The sequence below is a fragment of the Nesoenas mayeri genome, assembly GCF_963082525.1.
Source record: "Nesoenas mayeri genome assembly, chromosome: 3".
Lineage (NCBI taxonomy): Eukaryota > Metazoa > Chordata > Aves > Columbiformes > Columbidae > Nesoenas > Nesoenas mayeri.
Window position 1 is genome coordinate 16,875,451 of NC_137544.1, and position 17,112 is coordinate 16,892,562.

Genomic DNA, 17,112 nt, shown 5'->3' on the forward strand with positions numbered 1-17,112 from the left:
ATGAATTCCACCAAATCCAATGGACTTGTGTGTGTTCTATTTGTTTAAATATTTCCTAACTCGATCCTCTCTCCTCAACTGAGATTAATTCTTCAGAAATCCAGACTTTTCCACTGATCTCCATGGCCTGGGATCCCTGAAAGCAAATCTTACCAGTAAAAACGAAGGCAAATAATTTAGTTCTGCAGTATAAGTCATTCAATTTTATTTAGCAACAATATTTCTTGTATCTGTATTAGAAGTAACAAAGGAATAGAGGCAGTGACTGAGGGGTGCCTCTTGAGCAACCTGCAGGTGAACAGTATCTGTCTAAAATCACTGTTCTTAGAGGTGAACCACATATGGATATTAAAAGATGAAAATCCGTTAGAAGAAGATGAGGCCATTCTCCTGCAGAATCATATTGTGATACTGGCAACATGATTCTAGTCTAGGGAAAGAAAGAATGAGAAATCTCTCACAAAACTGGAATAATATTTTAACTATCATAAAAAAAGCCAGAATCCTCCTTGTGAAAAGAACATATTTTCGTTCTCAAACAAAGCCCGTAACTTTTATACCTAAATACTGGAGACAATGCAAGAATGAAAGGCATCATCTTCATGCCTTTGAGAACTGAATTTTGAAGTTTCTGATCAAATTCCTGTTATTGTAGTGTTAAGGAAGTGGCCTTGTTTGCTGAACTGAAGCGATACTGGAAGAGCTTCCTGTTTAAAACAGCGGGGAGTGCAGCCTTGAGAACATCAATCATGCAGTTCATGCTATTAACTCGACGGGAGCATTGTAGAAACAGGGCTCCATTCAGCTTCAAGGGTCTCCTGCAATGTTCTATACTGCAGGAGCCTGAAGTTCATATTTCTTCATAGTGACACAATAACTCCCTAATAGAAGCAGGTATAGTTGGGGAGAGATGGAGCAACTTTACTGTGCCAGGGAATCAGATCAGCAGTCACGCATCTCTGCTCTCTCTAGCATCTTTCTAAGAGCTGCAAAAAACCTGAGTTGTTGTACATTGTTTCTTCCACAGAACAGATAACAATTGCATAGCTTAATAACTCAAAGTCCAAAACTTAAAGGTTCATATTCCTTATAATTTTAAACTATGTCTACCATTGCTGGTATTTTTAAAAATACCTTTAAAATGGCTGGTGGTGTCTTCCATAGAATTACTACCTATTTTTAAGTTCGTTGTCTGTTCTACATTCTTTCAGAGAATTTCGCTTTAATATGGTACTTTTATATGAAAAACAAGAACAGTTAAGATCTTCATTGTTCTCTCAATTTTACAGTAATTATAATTCACATTTAAACAAGACAAGTAGATACAGCCAGTACTCCTATGACATCTTTAATACTCACAATTCCTTATTAAAAGTAAATACAATCATAATTTGTCCATAAAAATGTCAAAACTGAATGCAGGATGAAACAAAACAAGCAGCAACATGTCAGACAGATTTGCTCTCTACAAGAAAGCTATCAGGACAAAATGTTACGAGATGGACTATTTTGATCTACATAACAGCAAGCTGATGTTATGAATAGTTTTTGTTATGCACAGACACATATCTTAATCTTCACAGAAGTGATGAAGGTGCTAGCAACCTAAAGCAATAAATGAAATACCGCCTACTTGTTCAGGCTGTTTTAAATATCCCCCCAGTTAGAGTACAGTTGAGAAATACATTACATTTACTATTATCAAAATTATCGACTTCAAAAATCATGGAAGACGTAATAGCCAAACTTGGCTCTTACATACAGTTTAGGGGGTTCAAAGTAATGAAGTATTGTATAAAATACAGCAGGAGAAATCTATCTAATGTGATGATAATTTAACTGAACTGATAGGGAAAAAAATTAATTCATCTATATACATTAGGATACTCAATTTACTAATATGCGTCTTCAGTTTCCTAACTAGGTTTTCTGAAAAATAAGTTTATATCCTACAGTGTTTCAGGTTCACACACTGCAATTTTAGCTGTTTGACTGAATGGCTGAACAAACTCATAGCTTTATTTACGCAAATAATGCTGCTTATATAAATGGAACATATACCTGAGCCCATATATGACTTGAAGTAATTCTCAGAGACTTGAATACTGACATGCACCTTTGGCTGCTGTTCCTGGAACGTTACTCATTAAAGCTTTGGCCATGTTGTGGGGAGGACTACATTATGATGACTATATCTCACCAATCTGTGCTTGGACAAGGCTCACATGCTTGCAGAGGGATGCTTAGCAGACAGGATGTCAAACTTAGATGCAACTAATACGATTAAATCTCAGTGAAGAAGTATTTCTACATTCAGTGTCTGAACAGTGTGAGGCTACAGGACCATTTCTTCTCAGGTCTCTGGGTCTCCAAGTTGAGCAAAACCTCCCCTATCCTGCTGCTCTGCTAAGCGAACACTTACCCACCAGAACTGATGGCAGCAGTTTGTTTGCTTGTTGTACCCAGCATGAGAAAGGCACTGGGGAAGCAGGTGGGTCCTGGAACAATTGCAGAAACATTCAGGCTCTGACTCAGTGACAGGTTCAATTGTGCAGGGCTGCTCCAGGCTGCCGCTCACAGGTCTTATATCCCCAGCACCTACTTCCCATTTGTCATCTGACACTCACCCCTATTCTGACACACACCACCAGTTTTGGCCGCTGAACAGTCCAGCATGACTTACTGGCTGACAGAGAGGAGCTGTGCTGACTGACGCTGTTGGAGTTGGAAGCAGCAAGGGATGAATTTTAAGAGCAGGAGTCTCAAAACTGTGTGTGAAGGAGATAGTGGGAACAATGAGAGGAGTCGGAATGAAGTGTCATACGATAAACCCTATCCTTTATAGTGGTGGTATGTGCGCTTCTAAAGAATTTAAAATGAATGGCAGACAATAAAGCTAATAAGATGGATGGACACTAAAGACATCTTATGACAAAAACTTACAAAATGTTCCAAAAACAGGAGAGTAAGTTAAGCTTAAATGAACACAGAAGGACTAACCCCAGAAACCCCTCAGGGAAAAATTCTGACTTCTTACTGAACATAAATATGATCATAATCGAACATGGTAATTCGTAAGAACAGGGACAACCATTCTGAACTAAGTAGAATTGATCATAGGGACTGAGAAAGCTATTTAGGGTGAGCTAGTCCTGAGGGATAGAAAAAGAAAATTCCACAACTCTCCCTTTCTCTACGCTAAGTTAACTGTGAACCTGAAGCAACTGAAAGGAAAAGTTGTTTGTTAAGCTTAATTTTAAGTTGCATTTTTGTCATTTACTTTGCACCCCCTCCTACACTTCAACCTTTGCTCTTAGAATAAACTCATTTTTCTGTGGAAGCTTATCTTGGCATTAAAAGCGACTCATAAGCAACTCTGGGATGAATAAGGCATATTATTATTTCAGAAACAACTAATCCAAATAAAGAAGAGTCTTAGTCCTATCTTGTTGCACTCACCTAGGGCAAGTGGGAGGAACCTTGGGAACTGAGCTCTCTAAGCAGCAAGGATCAGTTTGAGAACCTGTAACATCAGATATGGAGAAAAGTCAGGTTTCCTCTTTCAGCCAAGGAGACACAATAGAAAGACAGCCCAGAAACCTGAGAAACTTGTTAAAAGCAGTTATTTCCATGCTCTGCTCTTACAGTATGACAGGAAACTAAACTAAACTATGTATTCACTGTACATTTAGTCATATGCATTTAATATGAATGTGCTTTTGATAGTTAAATCAATAAAAAGGTAGACTTGTCAGTTTTTTACTACTGTTTTATAGTAGTAGGTTCCTTGCAAGGTTATCACCAGCCTCCCCCATCCACCATATTTCCCATAGTCTGGTAAATACCTAATTAAGATAAAACAACTGTTCCTAAACTCATAACTTAGCTTTGAAATTCATTGCTTTTGAGTTTTGAAAGAAGTGCTTCTATTCTCCAAACTTTTCCATGAGTGTGACAAGAATACCCCAGTTGCATGTGGCGCTAGTTATTACACCATGACATGTTGTCCACTGTCAGTTTGTACTGTTTCCCCACAAAGAATTTTAGAATAGAATTTGCTCTGAAAAGCCAAGTCACTCATTTATCAGAGTAACAACCTCTTGAAGTCAGTTGTTTCGTCCTTGACATGAAAGCAGGAAGTTCCTTTAGCAAGGAAATTATCTTTTCTAAGATCTGTACCCGAGAGTTGACATTTATAACTGAACAGTAAAGCAACCTTTCACTCATCCTTCTTTACAAGCTCTGCCTCATTTTGTCAACAGACTTGGTGTTATAGCTGAAAACCAAAATGGTCTGAGCTGAACATGAGTCCATGTTTTCCAGAGACACCGATGCATTTCCCCATCGCAGAATTTACAGAACTTAAACACTCAGAGGGAAGAAAGTTGGTCCAAAACAGTTTTATGATAGAAACCGATGGCTGTCTTAATACCAGAGAAGCTTGCTTGCTCTCAAAGTAGTTCTAAGACTGAAACAAAAGAACAAGTCAAAAATCAAAATCCAAAGTGTTCTTCTGAAAGAGCCAAAGGGAGAATTTAGCTATCCTGTAGCTAGACTGTAGAAAGCTATTTATATTTTTCCTAGTAAGTAGAGAGCCAAACAAATGTTACTTGAGCTGGCAATCAGCAGTATGACCATGAAGAATTCCTACTAATATTAACAGGAATCACACTGGGCACTGCATTACTCATATAGCAGAGCTGGCTAATTAAAGATTATATTAGTTTCGAAAACAGCTGATGCATGTGAGGCTTATTGTGCTGTACAGCATATTTGAAGGGATAGCAAATGACTGCTTTGGAGGAAGGGTGAGACAAAGATAAAACAAACACCGAAACTTCAATAATAGACTTTTCATTAACAGTAATTCAGTTGGACTGGCACTAGCATTTTCAGAAATGTTCTTCTCTTTGGAATTGAAGTCTCAAATACTTCAGGCCAAGCAAAGCCAGATAGGTAATGCTAAAATAAGACTTTACGATGGAAAAGTGATCACCTCTCTGCAGCTGATACTGAAAGCCATTTTTGTTTTAATCTATTTTGCTAAAAGGAGTTTTAATAATTGTTCCTATTTTCTGATTGTGAATATGTTCCCAGAATGACCTTACCAAACAAACAGGGGAACAAGAATTGTATACAATGGTACATCTAGTAACTCTGTCCCATTGTCCCTTCTCATCCTCTGCCACAGCTCTTATCTTTTTGTTCTTTATTGTATGTCATATGGGAAGACTGGTATTATAAACACCTGAATATATTAAATTGACATCCAACTAAACAATGTTTACAGGAAACCTCCAGTATCTGTTACATCAATGTTACATCATTTCTGACAGATTAAGCAATGTCTGCAGGGCTGAGAGATGTCTTTGTGACTATTTTTATAAGTAAGAACTACGAGCACTAATGGGACCATAAAAACTTAAACACAGAACATCAGAAGTTCATGCTATGCCAAACCACTCTCCAGGGATTATTTAAATCAACACGTTCTGCATTTTGACTGACAGCCTTTGGTATAAACAATAATAATTTCCTTGTGGAAGTACCACTTCTTGGTCACTTATATGCAAATGGTTAAAACAGGAGGAAAGTAACTAATGTTTATTGAAAACTGTTCCACTCAGGTGAATAGTTTAACTACTCTGGGTACATTAGGTTCTTTATATCACTGCCAGCCTTCTTTTTCACAGCAGCATTTAACTTTTAGGACTAACTGCACTGTTATGATGTCCATGTGATGCAGAATGCTACCTGTCCCCAGCCAGTGCTTCATCTTCCCACATACAACATTGTATTCTCTCACAGGCAGGACCTTCTCAGAAATCATTTGCTATGAAATCTTCTTTAAAAAAAAAAAAAAGAAAAAGGAAAAGCAGAAGACCTAGTTTTACTGCAGTGCCCACGAAAGCCCTTACCATACATTTTACAGCAGATGTCAAAGACAAGTTACTTTTTATCTGGCAGAAATGGCTTATCTTCCTGTTACTTCAGTCTCAACCAACATAAAATGCCTAGTGGCATTGCACTCCTATGAAGTTACTCACACATATACAGAATGTTAAGGGACTGATTCAGAATTAATTGGGAAAAGGTGGGGGCTTTTTCTCCTTTCTGAAAGCAGCTCACTGTGCTTTACTACAAAACCATCATACTATTGCTTCTGAAGCTGCAGATGCTACCACAATTCTAATTGCCTGTCACGCAGTGAAGAAATCTAATTAAAACCACTTATTCGTACCTATTAGCCAGTCTCTTTAAATGCAGACAAAAAACCTTACCACAAGCTAAACCATAAGTACAGAGTGTGGTCTGCAACTCAGTCAGAGAAACAACAGATGTTTTCAGATAATGACACTTACCTCCATTTTCCTGCTACTACCAATTATCATTAACCAGGAACTTAAATGGCTATGTAAATCACTATACCTAGCCACCACTGCAGACATGGTTCAGACTGTCAGAATGATATTGGACAACGCATTTCATCTCTCACATAGTTAAAACTGTGACATTTTTGTGTTGAGGGTAGATTACTGACCATAGCGTGGTTTAGAGGTAACATATACAATAATTATTATAAATGCATAATAAAATGCAAGGAATAACCTGTAGTCTTCTCTCAACAGATCCAAGATTCTTGAGCAGTTTTATAAATAAGAGCAGTATAGTCCTTTGGAGGTTTCCTTCACCACACCGTTAACAACAACTAGGGATACAGTTACTTCAAAAGAAAAAACTCAACACTAACACAACAGAAAGCTGTAATGTAACAGAGGCAGGCAGGGCACTTAACCAGAATGATTTAATAAATAGCCTACTGCACAAGCTCATCTGGTTTGCTGCCCTTCCTAATGTGAAGCCCTCACCCAAGACTTCACTCACACTGGATAGTGTTGACTGGGCAGATGGAAGAACTGGCCTGTGCACCGATTTATTCCATCGGCATCATCACGTCACTTCTTGAAGGAAACTGCACCTCTAGGCTGAACCTACTGTAAAGGTACTCGCCCTTGTACCATTTAAAGTATTTAAGAAACAGGCCATTAGTAAATTAAAACCTGTGGCTTATAGCTGTGACAGACAGGCATCTTTAATCAACGGGTGGTTGTAGGAACAGGGTTTTTACCCATTTTTTGTGACTTCTTCAGGGTGCGAGGCCACTCTCACACCCTGTGTGCACCCACCACTCATCCACAACTGCCTGCTCAGCTACCGAACGGCCTCTATGTCCGTTCTGGCAAAGGGGGTGTCGGTCAGGAGCAGAACGGGGGCCTGATCTCGTTACTTCAGCATCCGCCTGCATCCACACGGCTTCGCGCTGCCCTCGGCGACCGACACCTGGTCCGACAGACACCTAGTCCGACAGACACCTGGTCCAACCGACGCCGGCCCGCCAGCACCCCGCTTCCCCGGGGCGCTCCTCTGCCGGGCCGTCCCTGCTTCCTACCCCGCGCTGGAAAGCATCACTTTCCGCCAGGTGCCCCCACCCACCCCGCTCCGTGCACAGCCGAGCCGAAGGGAGGGGAGGGGAGGCGCGGCCGGGCCCCTGCCCCGCGCACCCCGCAACGCCGCCCGCCGCAGGGCGAGGCCACGCCGGACCCTGCGCGGTACCTGCGCGCTGCGCGCAACTTCGGCCCGCCCTCAGCGCGGAGCGGCAGCCGCCGCACGGCCATCCCCTTCCACTGCGCTGGGCCGCCCCGTGCTTTACCTCAACGACCCCCGCCCGGCCGCCCACCATCGCCTCCCTCCCGCTCGCCCCCCGCGCCGGACTGCTGCCGCCGGAGGGGAGCCGCCTTGTCCCGCCCACCCGGCCGAGGGGCGGGGATTGGGCCAGCTTGCCTGTCACTCTGCGGCGGCCCCGCGCGCGGATTGGCCGCCAGCGCTGTCAATCGGCGGCGGGGCCGCGCCGGCCCCTTGTTGTCGCGGCGCCGTGCGGGGCTGGGGCTCTTCGCGCTGCCGCCGCCGTTGTTGCTGCCGCTGTGGGAGCCCGGGCGGGGAGCGGTGCCGCTGGCCTCGTCACCCGCTCTCCCGGCGTGGGAAGAGGCGCGCTCGCCATGGCCACCAGCACCACGGGCTCTACGCTGCTGCAGCCCCTCAGCAACGCCGTGCGACTGCCCGTCGACCAGGTGAGGATGGGGAGGCGCCTGCCCCGCCGCTGCGTCCCGGGGGCTCGCCGGGGAGGGGTGGTGCCGCGCCGGGCGAGCGCCCCGGCTCCGCGCCGTTCCGCCCCGCCCTGTCCCCCCGCGGCTCCTCCATCCTCCCCGCCTCCGCCGGGCGGGGGGCCGAGGGGAGGGTGGGCAGCGCCCGGCGAGGCGGCGGCGGCGGCTGCGTGAGGGGAGAGTGGGGGCGCGGCCCGCAGGGGGCGGGGGGTCCGGCCGCGCCCCGCGTACAGGTGCGCTCCCGCCGGTCCGGCAACGCGGCCGCGTCCCGGGCCCGTCCCGCCCCGCCGGTGCGCGGCCGCGCCGGGGTCAGGCCGCGGGGGCTGCGATCGCGGCGCCGCGATCGCGGCGCCGGGTCGGCCAACTTGTTGGCATCCGCCTTTGGCCAGATGTGGCTCCGCAGCTGAGAACGGGGCCGCTACGAGCGCAGCGATGCGAAGGCTGAGCGATAATTGCGAATGCAAAGCAGCGCGCTGTGCCTGGATGCGCCTGCCAGGGGTTTTTAGATGCAGCGTTAAATAATAATGTGTGCTGCACACAATGCTCTTGGGGATGCATGTGTACTTTGTTGGCAGAGCGTTTCTGTGGTATCTTTTGTCCGAGTGATATAAAAATTCCTGAAGGAAGACTGTTAATCCTGTTGTCTGCACAAAACACCAGAAGATTTCAAAATAAGATTGGGAGACTGAGGTTTGCAGAATTTAATGACTGAAGTTGTACATTTTTTTTTTTAGATTTTTTTTTTAGTGGGGGAAGTGGTCTAGACCTTCCAAATCTACAGAATATTTATGTGGTTTTGAATACATAAGTAGCCTGAAGTATCTCCTATAAATTTCATGTCAGGAATTCTTATTAAAAAAACCTGAAGTCTGTTAATGAATGAATGAAATACATCGAGGAAAACAGTCTGTGTTTATGCAGAGAGAGGTTGATTTTACAAAACACACCTAATGAGTGAGAAAAATAAGTGGAAAATAAATGTGGAGGAAGGAAGGTGTGTAGTGAAAGAGTTTTGTGATACACTGAATTACTGAACTACGTGCTTTTTCCTTCCCCCGTCCTCCCACCATTTGTTCGAATGGAGGAGAGAGAACCTTAGGTTAAGAATCCACATGAAAAAGTAGCTTCTAGAACACCAACAAAAGCAGGCAAGTTTAAATGGAGCTTGCTGTGATGGGAGAGATACTGTGCACAACTTCCAGTGATACCTCTGCCTGGGGTCAATGGCACCGCCTGGCTCGGTGCCTGGGACGTGCAGGCTGGAAGCTCTTCTTGCCATGTGCCATGTATTCATTTCCATAAAGTGTGTAGCTTCTATGGGGTACCGTAAAACAAGTAAGAGATGACCATCTTTTCATGGCGTGATGCTGGTGTCATATAATTATCTATTCATAACAGCAGCCGTAAATTTAATTGCTTCATGACGTAATGCGGCTTCTACCCAATTTATTTTAAATGTTGTGTATTTGGTATTTTGATGATAATAAAGCTACTTTTTATCAAAGCCTGGAAAACTTCACTGTATTGAACGTTTTGCAACGTTTTGTAAAGCCAAGATGTTTTTATAACATACTATTTGAGCTCTGTTGGAGCTTTTGGGGATAATGACAATGGAGGGTGGCTAAACACATGGTTTAAAAGATTTGTTATAAGCAGTTAAAAACCATGCATACTTTGGTTTTAGACATCAGTGGGCTGTACGTAATACAGGTCCAGTTGTGTATGATGACTGGAGTATGAATTGGGGACTTATAAAATTACGCTGCACTGAGGAGAATGTATCTATACCTTTTGTTTTTTTAATCAAAGTTAGATTTTTGTAATCTCTCAGCTTAAGAGTCTATCTTAATTGTAAGTTCGTGATACAGAAAGAATGTGAAATGTGTTTAGTATAATCAAATCAAAGATAGTAGAAGGAGAGAATGAGGGCAGAGAAGAAGCGTTTATACTCTTTGCTGTGTGTGCTCAAAGATTGTGTGACATTCAGTGATACTATACTCATACTTGGTATGAAAAGGTCGCAGCGCTTTGAAAAAAATTAAGAGAGTAAAGGTTTTTCTGATCGGTAGGTTGTTTCTGCTACTTGATCCCAATCTGTACTGTGACTACAGTCATACCAGTATGGCGGGGACTTGAAACGAGCACTCCAGAATAATTCCAGCACTCAGAACTGAAAGGGATGAATGGGTTTTGTTTCTTCACTTCTATGTTCAGGTTCTGACCACAAGTAACTACTACTCTTTACATCCAAAATGTTGCGATTGTCACATTTAAGCCATTACTGTCTAATTATCCTGCTGTAAAGTTGTAGTGAAGGCAAAGGCATGCAACTGTGGGAGGACAAATCCAGGTAGCATGTGTCAGTGACACTCTGCTGTCTGGGTGTTCAGACAAATGGATGAAGAACCTGCCTATTTGGCAGTGAAAGGAAGTAGGAATTTCAGTTAAAGGTGAAGCTGATAAGATCAAACTGATTAATCAGATCCAAATCTGTGTGTAGATTGAATGTGAGAAATAGATTACTTTTTGACTTAATGCTTATGAGAACTAGAAGTACAGAACTGTTTGTGAATGGTATTGGTTATGAGCTTGTTAGAGATCAGTGTGGAAGATGGAGTATGACAGCTTCACCAGAGCTGTTTGACACACTTTTGTGAACGGTCTTCTCTGCATGCCCAACTGTGTTACAAGAGAAAAGCCTTGTTGCTGTAATAGATTGCTGTTCCTAGATCTTTCCTGCTTGTACTAGAGTGCTAGTTGGTTGTAGGAATGGAGAATAACTTATTTTCTGCTTCTGTGTACATCCCCCAACCAGGTATTATGTGATAACTTGCCACTATGTTAAGTCTTCCTTTGACTCTTATTTTGCCTTGGACCAGGTTAACTGAAGTGACTACTTGGAAAAGCTGGTGTGTTTTTGATAGGCTTCTTGTTCCAATTTTTCTATTGTTATTTTAAGTCTTGTGGTGCAAGGGAGGATGCTCAGTGTGAATAAGAACCTATGATTATCTCTGTAGATTTGGGAAGGCAAACTTGCACACCTTTCTTTTGTATTTTGTTATAAAGGGAAAAAAAAAATGCTCCTTGGTGGTGAAAAGCCTCAAGTAAGGACTGTACCTTTTCACTTCTTGGAGAGTCTCTTTGCTGCTCGGAAAAGGAAGAATCCCATTGACAACTGTATCACCTGGGGTCTTTAATGAATGAATGTATGTTAACGTACCACAGTATTCCCTCTGTCTTGCTGGGGGAGAGAGGGAATAAATGCAGTTTTATCCTTACTGCCCCTGAGAGCTAAAGAGAGGTATGGGAAGAATTATCATAAAAAACAGGCTGCTAGAGAATCATGTATTGCATAATGCATTGAGGTTGCAATTTTATTATAGTTATGTCTCTCACCTAGCCTGCTGTTTTTCCTGTGTGTACTCATGTTGTATTTGTGCCTCTGCCACTTTCTTCTTTCTCAGAGGTAAAGCCTGACAAATAGCGCATTGGACCTGGGTCAGTTTCTAGTTCTGGCATTGTCTTGCTGATTGTCTATTGACAAATGACTTTTCTTGATGACATGTCAGCCTGCCTGTCATTAAATGGGAGATATTTAAATGTGCTGAGAGATGAGAGTGGTTCTTGGAGAGCAAAGCTTTCTTTTTGCTTTTAGGTCTTCGTGGGGTGAGGTGACTTCAGAGAACAACCTTTGCTTTCACTGCTTCCACCAGAGGGAGCAAATTTTTTATCTGGAAATCGGCAAAAATTATATGGGTTACTAATGCCCTTCATTTGCCATAGAAACAGAGGAGGAGCAGCTGAGCAGGGGAGGTAGGAGATTGACTGTAACAATATGTCAACTTTTTGCATGGTTTGTCTAAGAGATTGATCTTTAGATCTTGAAATATGGTCTGAACAACTGGATCAACTGAACTTGAGTGATTATCTTCTAGATAAGAAAAGATAGTATGGTTCCAACTGCTAGCAGTATAGCCATGTGAAGATGTATGGACTGAATAAAATGTTATGTTTATGATTATGCACTTCACCTAAATTCCAGGATGTAAAGATAAGCAGTGTTTTTTTTCAACGAAAAGAGGAAAAACAACACCTTGCTGTTCCCACAGTTTTCTTGGTTGGTGTTTTTTCTTCCCCCAGAGTATAATTTTAGCTTTTATTTGAATAAATTTGCTCATTTGTGTAGAATAAATATAATTTTCTACACGAGTACCATCAACCTTCAAAGAATCCAAACTGAGCTTTTATAAATAATAAGCATTAAAATCCAAGTCCTCCTAAACGTGAACGGTATAAACCATCTGTACTCCATGAATCTGGTCATCACAGGCCAGTCTGCTCCATCTATATCTTTGCATAATTTTCTGCATATGCTTCTTTGTGCAAAGGATTAGCCAGGTTGCTTTCACCATGTGCTTAATGCACTAAGTTCCACATAGAAGCAATTATCATTGACATATGTTGAGCCTTCATGTTTCACCTTGTTGCCTTCAAGGAGAGTGGGCAAGATCTTTTTTCCTCTTACGTATGTCTGAAATGTTTATTTCTTCCATGCACATGGCTGGCAAGATATATCCGCAAATCTTTTCTTTGTGCTTTGGAGATAAGCCACAGCTGAAGTTTAGGTTGAAGAGCAGGCTTGGAGGTGATGTAGAGACTCACTTTGAGATTGCAGCATTTTGAGAGGCCGTATGTGCCTGATCTGCCTGCAGGCAACATCTGGATGTGTCTCCTAGTTAGCACTGTGTTCTTTCAGAAAGTTTTGGGCATTGGTGATGCCTCAGCCTCCCTTGTTTTCTGCCAAGGCAACCTGGGTACTGAGGATTAAAATGCTTTAGTCTGATAAAACCCCTTTTTGTCTAAACATGGAGTGGAAATAAAAACGTTTGGCCCGTATAGCTGTCCAGAATTTAGATGGCCTAGTATTTGTATTAAGCATTATGAAACTATAAAAAGGAATAAAGTGAGGAGTGTCTCAGGTTTTATTCTCTTTTACCATTTATTTTTAGACCCTTGTGTGCAGGTGTGAAATACAGAGCAGCATGTTACTGTTTTTTTCCTGATGTGACCCAGGAAACTTATGAGTAATAGAAGTGAGGAAAAGAAGCATTTGTGAGTGTGTCAAATCCAAACACTAAAGATGAGGGAGTGATGGGGTAAGAAAATTGTGCCCCTGCTTTGCTCTGTGCTTTCCTTACCCACTGCTAGCAACAGTCAGAAGACCAAAGGGTGGATAGCAAAGCCACAAGCGTGACATTACAGAATGATTTGGGCTGGAAGGGACCATAAAGATGACCTAGTTCCAGGCCTCTGGCCATTGGCAGTGACATCTTCCACTAAATACCTCCCATGACAATAGATGGAGACTGTAGTAGGTGAAAAGAAGCTGGACAAAGGCCCCTTTCTCCATCTGTATGTGCTGTTCTCAATGATTGGATGTTTTGAGTTGTTTGGATTCACTAGCAAAGTCCTGGGATGGTGTTTTTATCAGTTTCTTAGATTCCCTTTGAACTACTGGGAGAGAATATATCATCAGAAGGGTCCTAGTCTCTTTGCATTGACACCCTTCCCAGATTTTGGGATTCATGTTTTGGTGTTGACTTAACTCTCCTGGTATTGTTGGTTGAAGATACTCCAAAATGAAAAAATGTGTAAAGAAGGATGAAGCTCTTGTGATAAGAGAAAAAATTGGGAAGGGAAGGCAACTATCTTGAATGAAGGAGTGGGTGCTGTAATGGGCAGAATGGGAAAGGAAAGCAGACTCTGGTTATGGTGCTGGAAAAGATGAACCCATCTATTAAGGCGTAGAAAGATTTAGTGCAAGAAATAAATACTTATATTTAATTCAGGTTCATGAATATTGTTGTGAGGACATAAAGTATAGAGCTACTTTAAATTTTAATTTTTAGGGAGGCAGCAGTGAATTTTCATTCTGATACACTCTTGCTCACTTTCATACTGGGTATGTTTTCTCCAGGTTTTTGTGAAGCAGTGGAAAACTCAAATATAATTGCAGCCCAAGGTTTCTACAGTAAACATCTAAAATAAACAGTCTTTACCTGAACAGCCTATAGTCACCTGCATTGTTTTGTCAAATTGTTTTTCCCATCCTTAGGCAGTTCATTAATGTGGTGTAAGTGTGAACACTTACTGACCTATGTTTGCCACAGTAAAGCTGTTTCCGAATTAAAAATACAGTTCAGAAATTGCTACAAAAATACTGCAGTCTTGGAATGTTGAAAAGAAATACAGGGGGTGTCCAAAGAACAGGCGAATAACATAAAAACAATAAGACACAAGGAAGATTACAAGAGTCACTTATTTACTGAGTACATATTTACCACTGTGTTGCTCTGTCTTTGAAGTGTTACTGCTGTAAATCTGTTGTACCACAGGTACGCAGATCCTTTCCCTCTGCGTGCTTTTTCTCAGGTACAGTGCTGACTTAAAACAAGAGTTCTGAAAACCGGAAAAACTTATCTCAGTTATCTTTATCATTCATTAGCCCTGATATTTGTTGATTTAACTCCTGTTTACCTGTTCCTGTGTTGAGCTAATGAAGCACAGTGATACATCCTTTGCAGCTTGATTGTGGCGTGTCATCTTCACATTTATTATTTTGACTAACATGCACGTTTCCTAATTAACAGATGTCCAGGTTTTTTTTCTTGTTTTCCAAGCCTTTGAGTGAGGGAGTCTAGACTGTGGGGTTTTGTTCTTTTTACTGGAAGGTGAGAAGAACTACACATACCCAGCTGAAAGGCAGTTTACTTAATATGTGCATCTTCACAGCATTTTTTTTTTCTTTTTTTACAGAAAGTGTTGATGCAGTTCTTGAGTATGGATATTTTGTTTTCCCTCTTTCCTTTGGAAAGTACTTTAAATTCAACATCAGTTATTATTAGACTTATAGCACTTGTTCAAGTGAACAAAGCTGTTTGGCAGTTTCCATTTGTCTGTAAATTTAAGTAAATGCTAGTTATGTCGTCTTGTTTTAAGTGATGTTTTTGGCAGGTAAGCCATCTTTTGTAAAGGAAAACATCCATAGCTCTGCCTTTTATTGTGGAATAATGTATCCAAAGGTGAAGAAGCTATTTTGGGTTTGGCTGTAATGGTGTGATTTGCTGTAGCTGGGACTTTGGTGTTTCCTTTTACTTCTAGTTAAAGTGACCCAAGCTGCAGAAGGAGGTACTGTTATCCCGAAACATGGCTTGTGAGCACACTGTTTGTATACCTACAGTGGTATATGCTACCCGTATAGATAATTCTTCAGCTTTCCAACCTGCCTGCTGGCTGAGTAATGCTCTTGATTCTGCTGCTTCCTGTCAATCATTCATATATAGGTGTTTGTATATATATATATATATATATAAAATTAATAATTCAGCAGTGACTAAGCATGTCACTCAAAAAGTGAACTGACAGCTCAAAACATAGTGAATGGGTTTTTATTCTTCATGGTAGAAAAGCTAGAAAGAAGTTGAGGCCACTGTGAATCTGCAGGAATATTGTTAGAAGCCCAGTGATGGCTACCGGATCTGTAGATGGTCTAACCTTGGAATGTGTTAATAAATTATTATCAGTAATGGGATTGAATACAAGAAGTTAGATAAAATATCTTACAATGGAAGCATAATTTTAGATGTTACTAAAATATTACAAAAGAAAATGGAATTAGTTTGAAAAACTCTAACAGCTCAAAGTAGTGTTCATTACTTCTGCAGGTTGCTGTGTATTGCAAATGTTTTCAGGGCTGTTGTGCTTGGAGACTTCGTAGGTGGCTGATTTCATGCAGATGATTCCTCAGCTGGTAAGAGCAGGAGGATAATGGACATGGGGGAGTAGAGACTGAGTTGAACAGTAGTTCATTCAAGGCAGAGCACGGTAAACTCCTTTCTTATTTCTTTTTTTTCCCCCATGGAGAACACTGAGAAGCTGACTCTCAAAAAGATGGAGAACATTAGTTTTACTTGCTAATTAAGTCGACTACTCTTGTTACTGGATTTCTGCAGGCTATACAGACAAGAGAGTGTTACTATCTATGTTTTGTTTATTTTAAGATGGTTTTCAGTTTCTCATATATCAGCAGAATATAATAGTATTGAGGTAGATCTTAATGGAGAAAAGTGTCTGTTTCTGGTTGCATTTGAGAAGGATACCTCCAGAGATGTTAATTATTTTGCTTTATTTTTAAATGGCTAGGAAAGTGAGAAAATGGTAAAGTTTTTACAAAATTTCAGTCACTTTAGTGGTTCTCTGGGCATTAAATAAAACCTTGTTGCTCAAATACACATTTGAATATATTGTATACTGATGACACTTATGTGACAAAGAGTAGAGATTTTGAGGTTGATGACTATATGCATGTGTATGTGACAAAAAGCCACACTTCTGAAAATGTCATAGCTCAGCTGGCCTTTGTTTGGAACAGTGTTTTGCCAACATAATGCCAGGCTGTTGTGTTTCAGTGTCGTAAACCCATTTTCCCTGATAGTCTGAGCTCTGCAGCCCTTAACTGACCAAACCAGTTTTTGCTCATCAGGAGCAAGTGCTTTAGGTCCCTGTTGATGTTGAGGAGAGAAGAAAAGCAAAACAAAGCACGCAAGCAAGAACCCCAACCCAGTACCATTAGTCCAGTTTCATCTTTGAACCAACTTGTTTCCTGGTTTTTGTCTGTTCTGTGGATAAGTCGCTGTTACGTGTGACAGCTCAGAATCTATAATGCTGAATCCTCAAGAGCTCATCAAAGAGAACACCCTTCAGCTGGCATCTTCCTATCTTTAATGAATTAGTTATACTTGTTTCTACTGTAAAATGTGTACATTGATGTTTCATTTTACATCTTTATTCATATGGTTTTTCTTAGAGTAATTCTGAGTAATGGTTTAGTAAGCCTTGTTTGAAATAGCTTATTGGATTTGATGCTCATTCATTGAACAAACCAGATTAT

The 17,112-nt window shown here is 41.5% G+C and overlaps 1 protein-coding gene across 1 annotated transcript in view; it reads left to right on the top strand.

Annotated features, from left to right (window-relative positions):
- Positions 1-8,057: 8,057 nt before the first annotated feature.
- Positions 8,058-17,112, top strand: part of MBOAT2 (membrane bound glycerophospholipid O-acyltransferase 2) — a gene marked incomplete at both ends in the record, with an annotated part of 93,937 nt that continues 84,882 nt past the window's right edge. The window contains one exon of the mRNA XM_080342550.1: positions 8,058-8,129. Coding sequence (XP_080198676.1) covers positions 8,058-8,129 — 72 coding nt within the window. The remainder of the gene's footprint in view (positions 8,130-17,112) is intronic.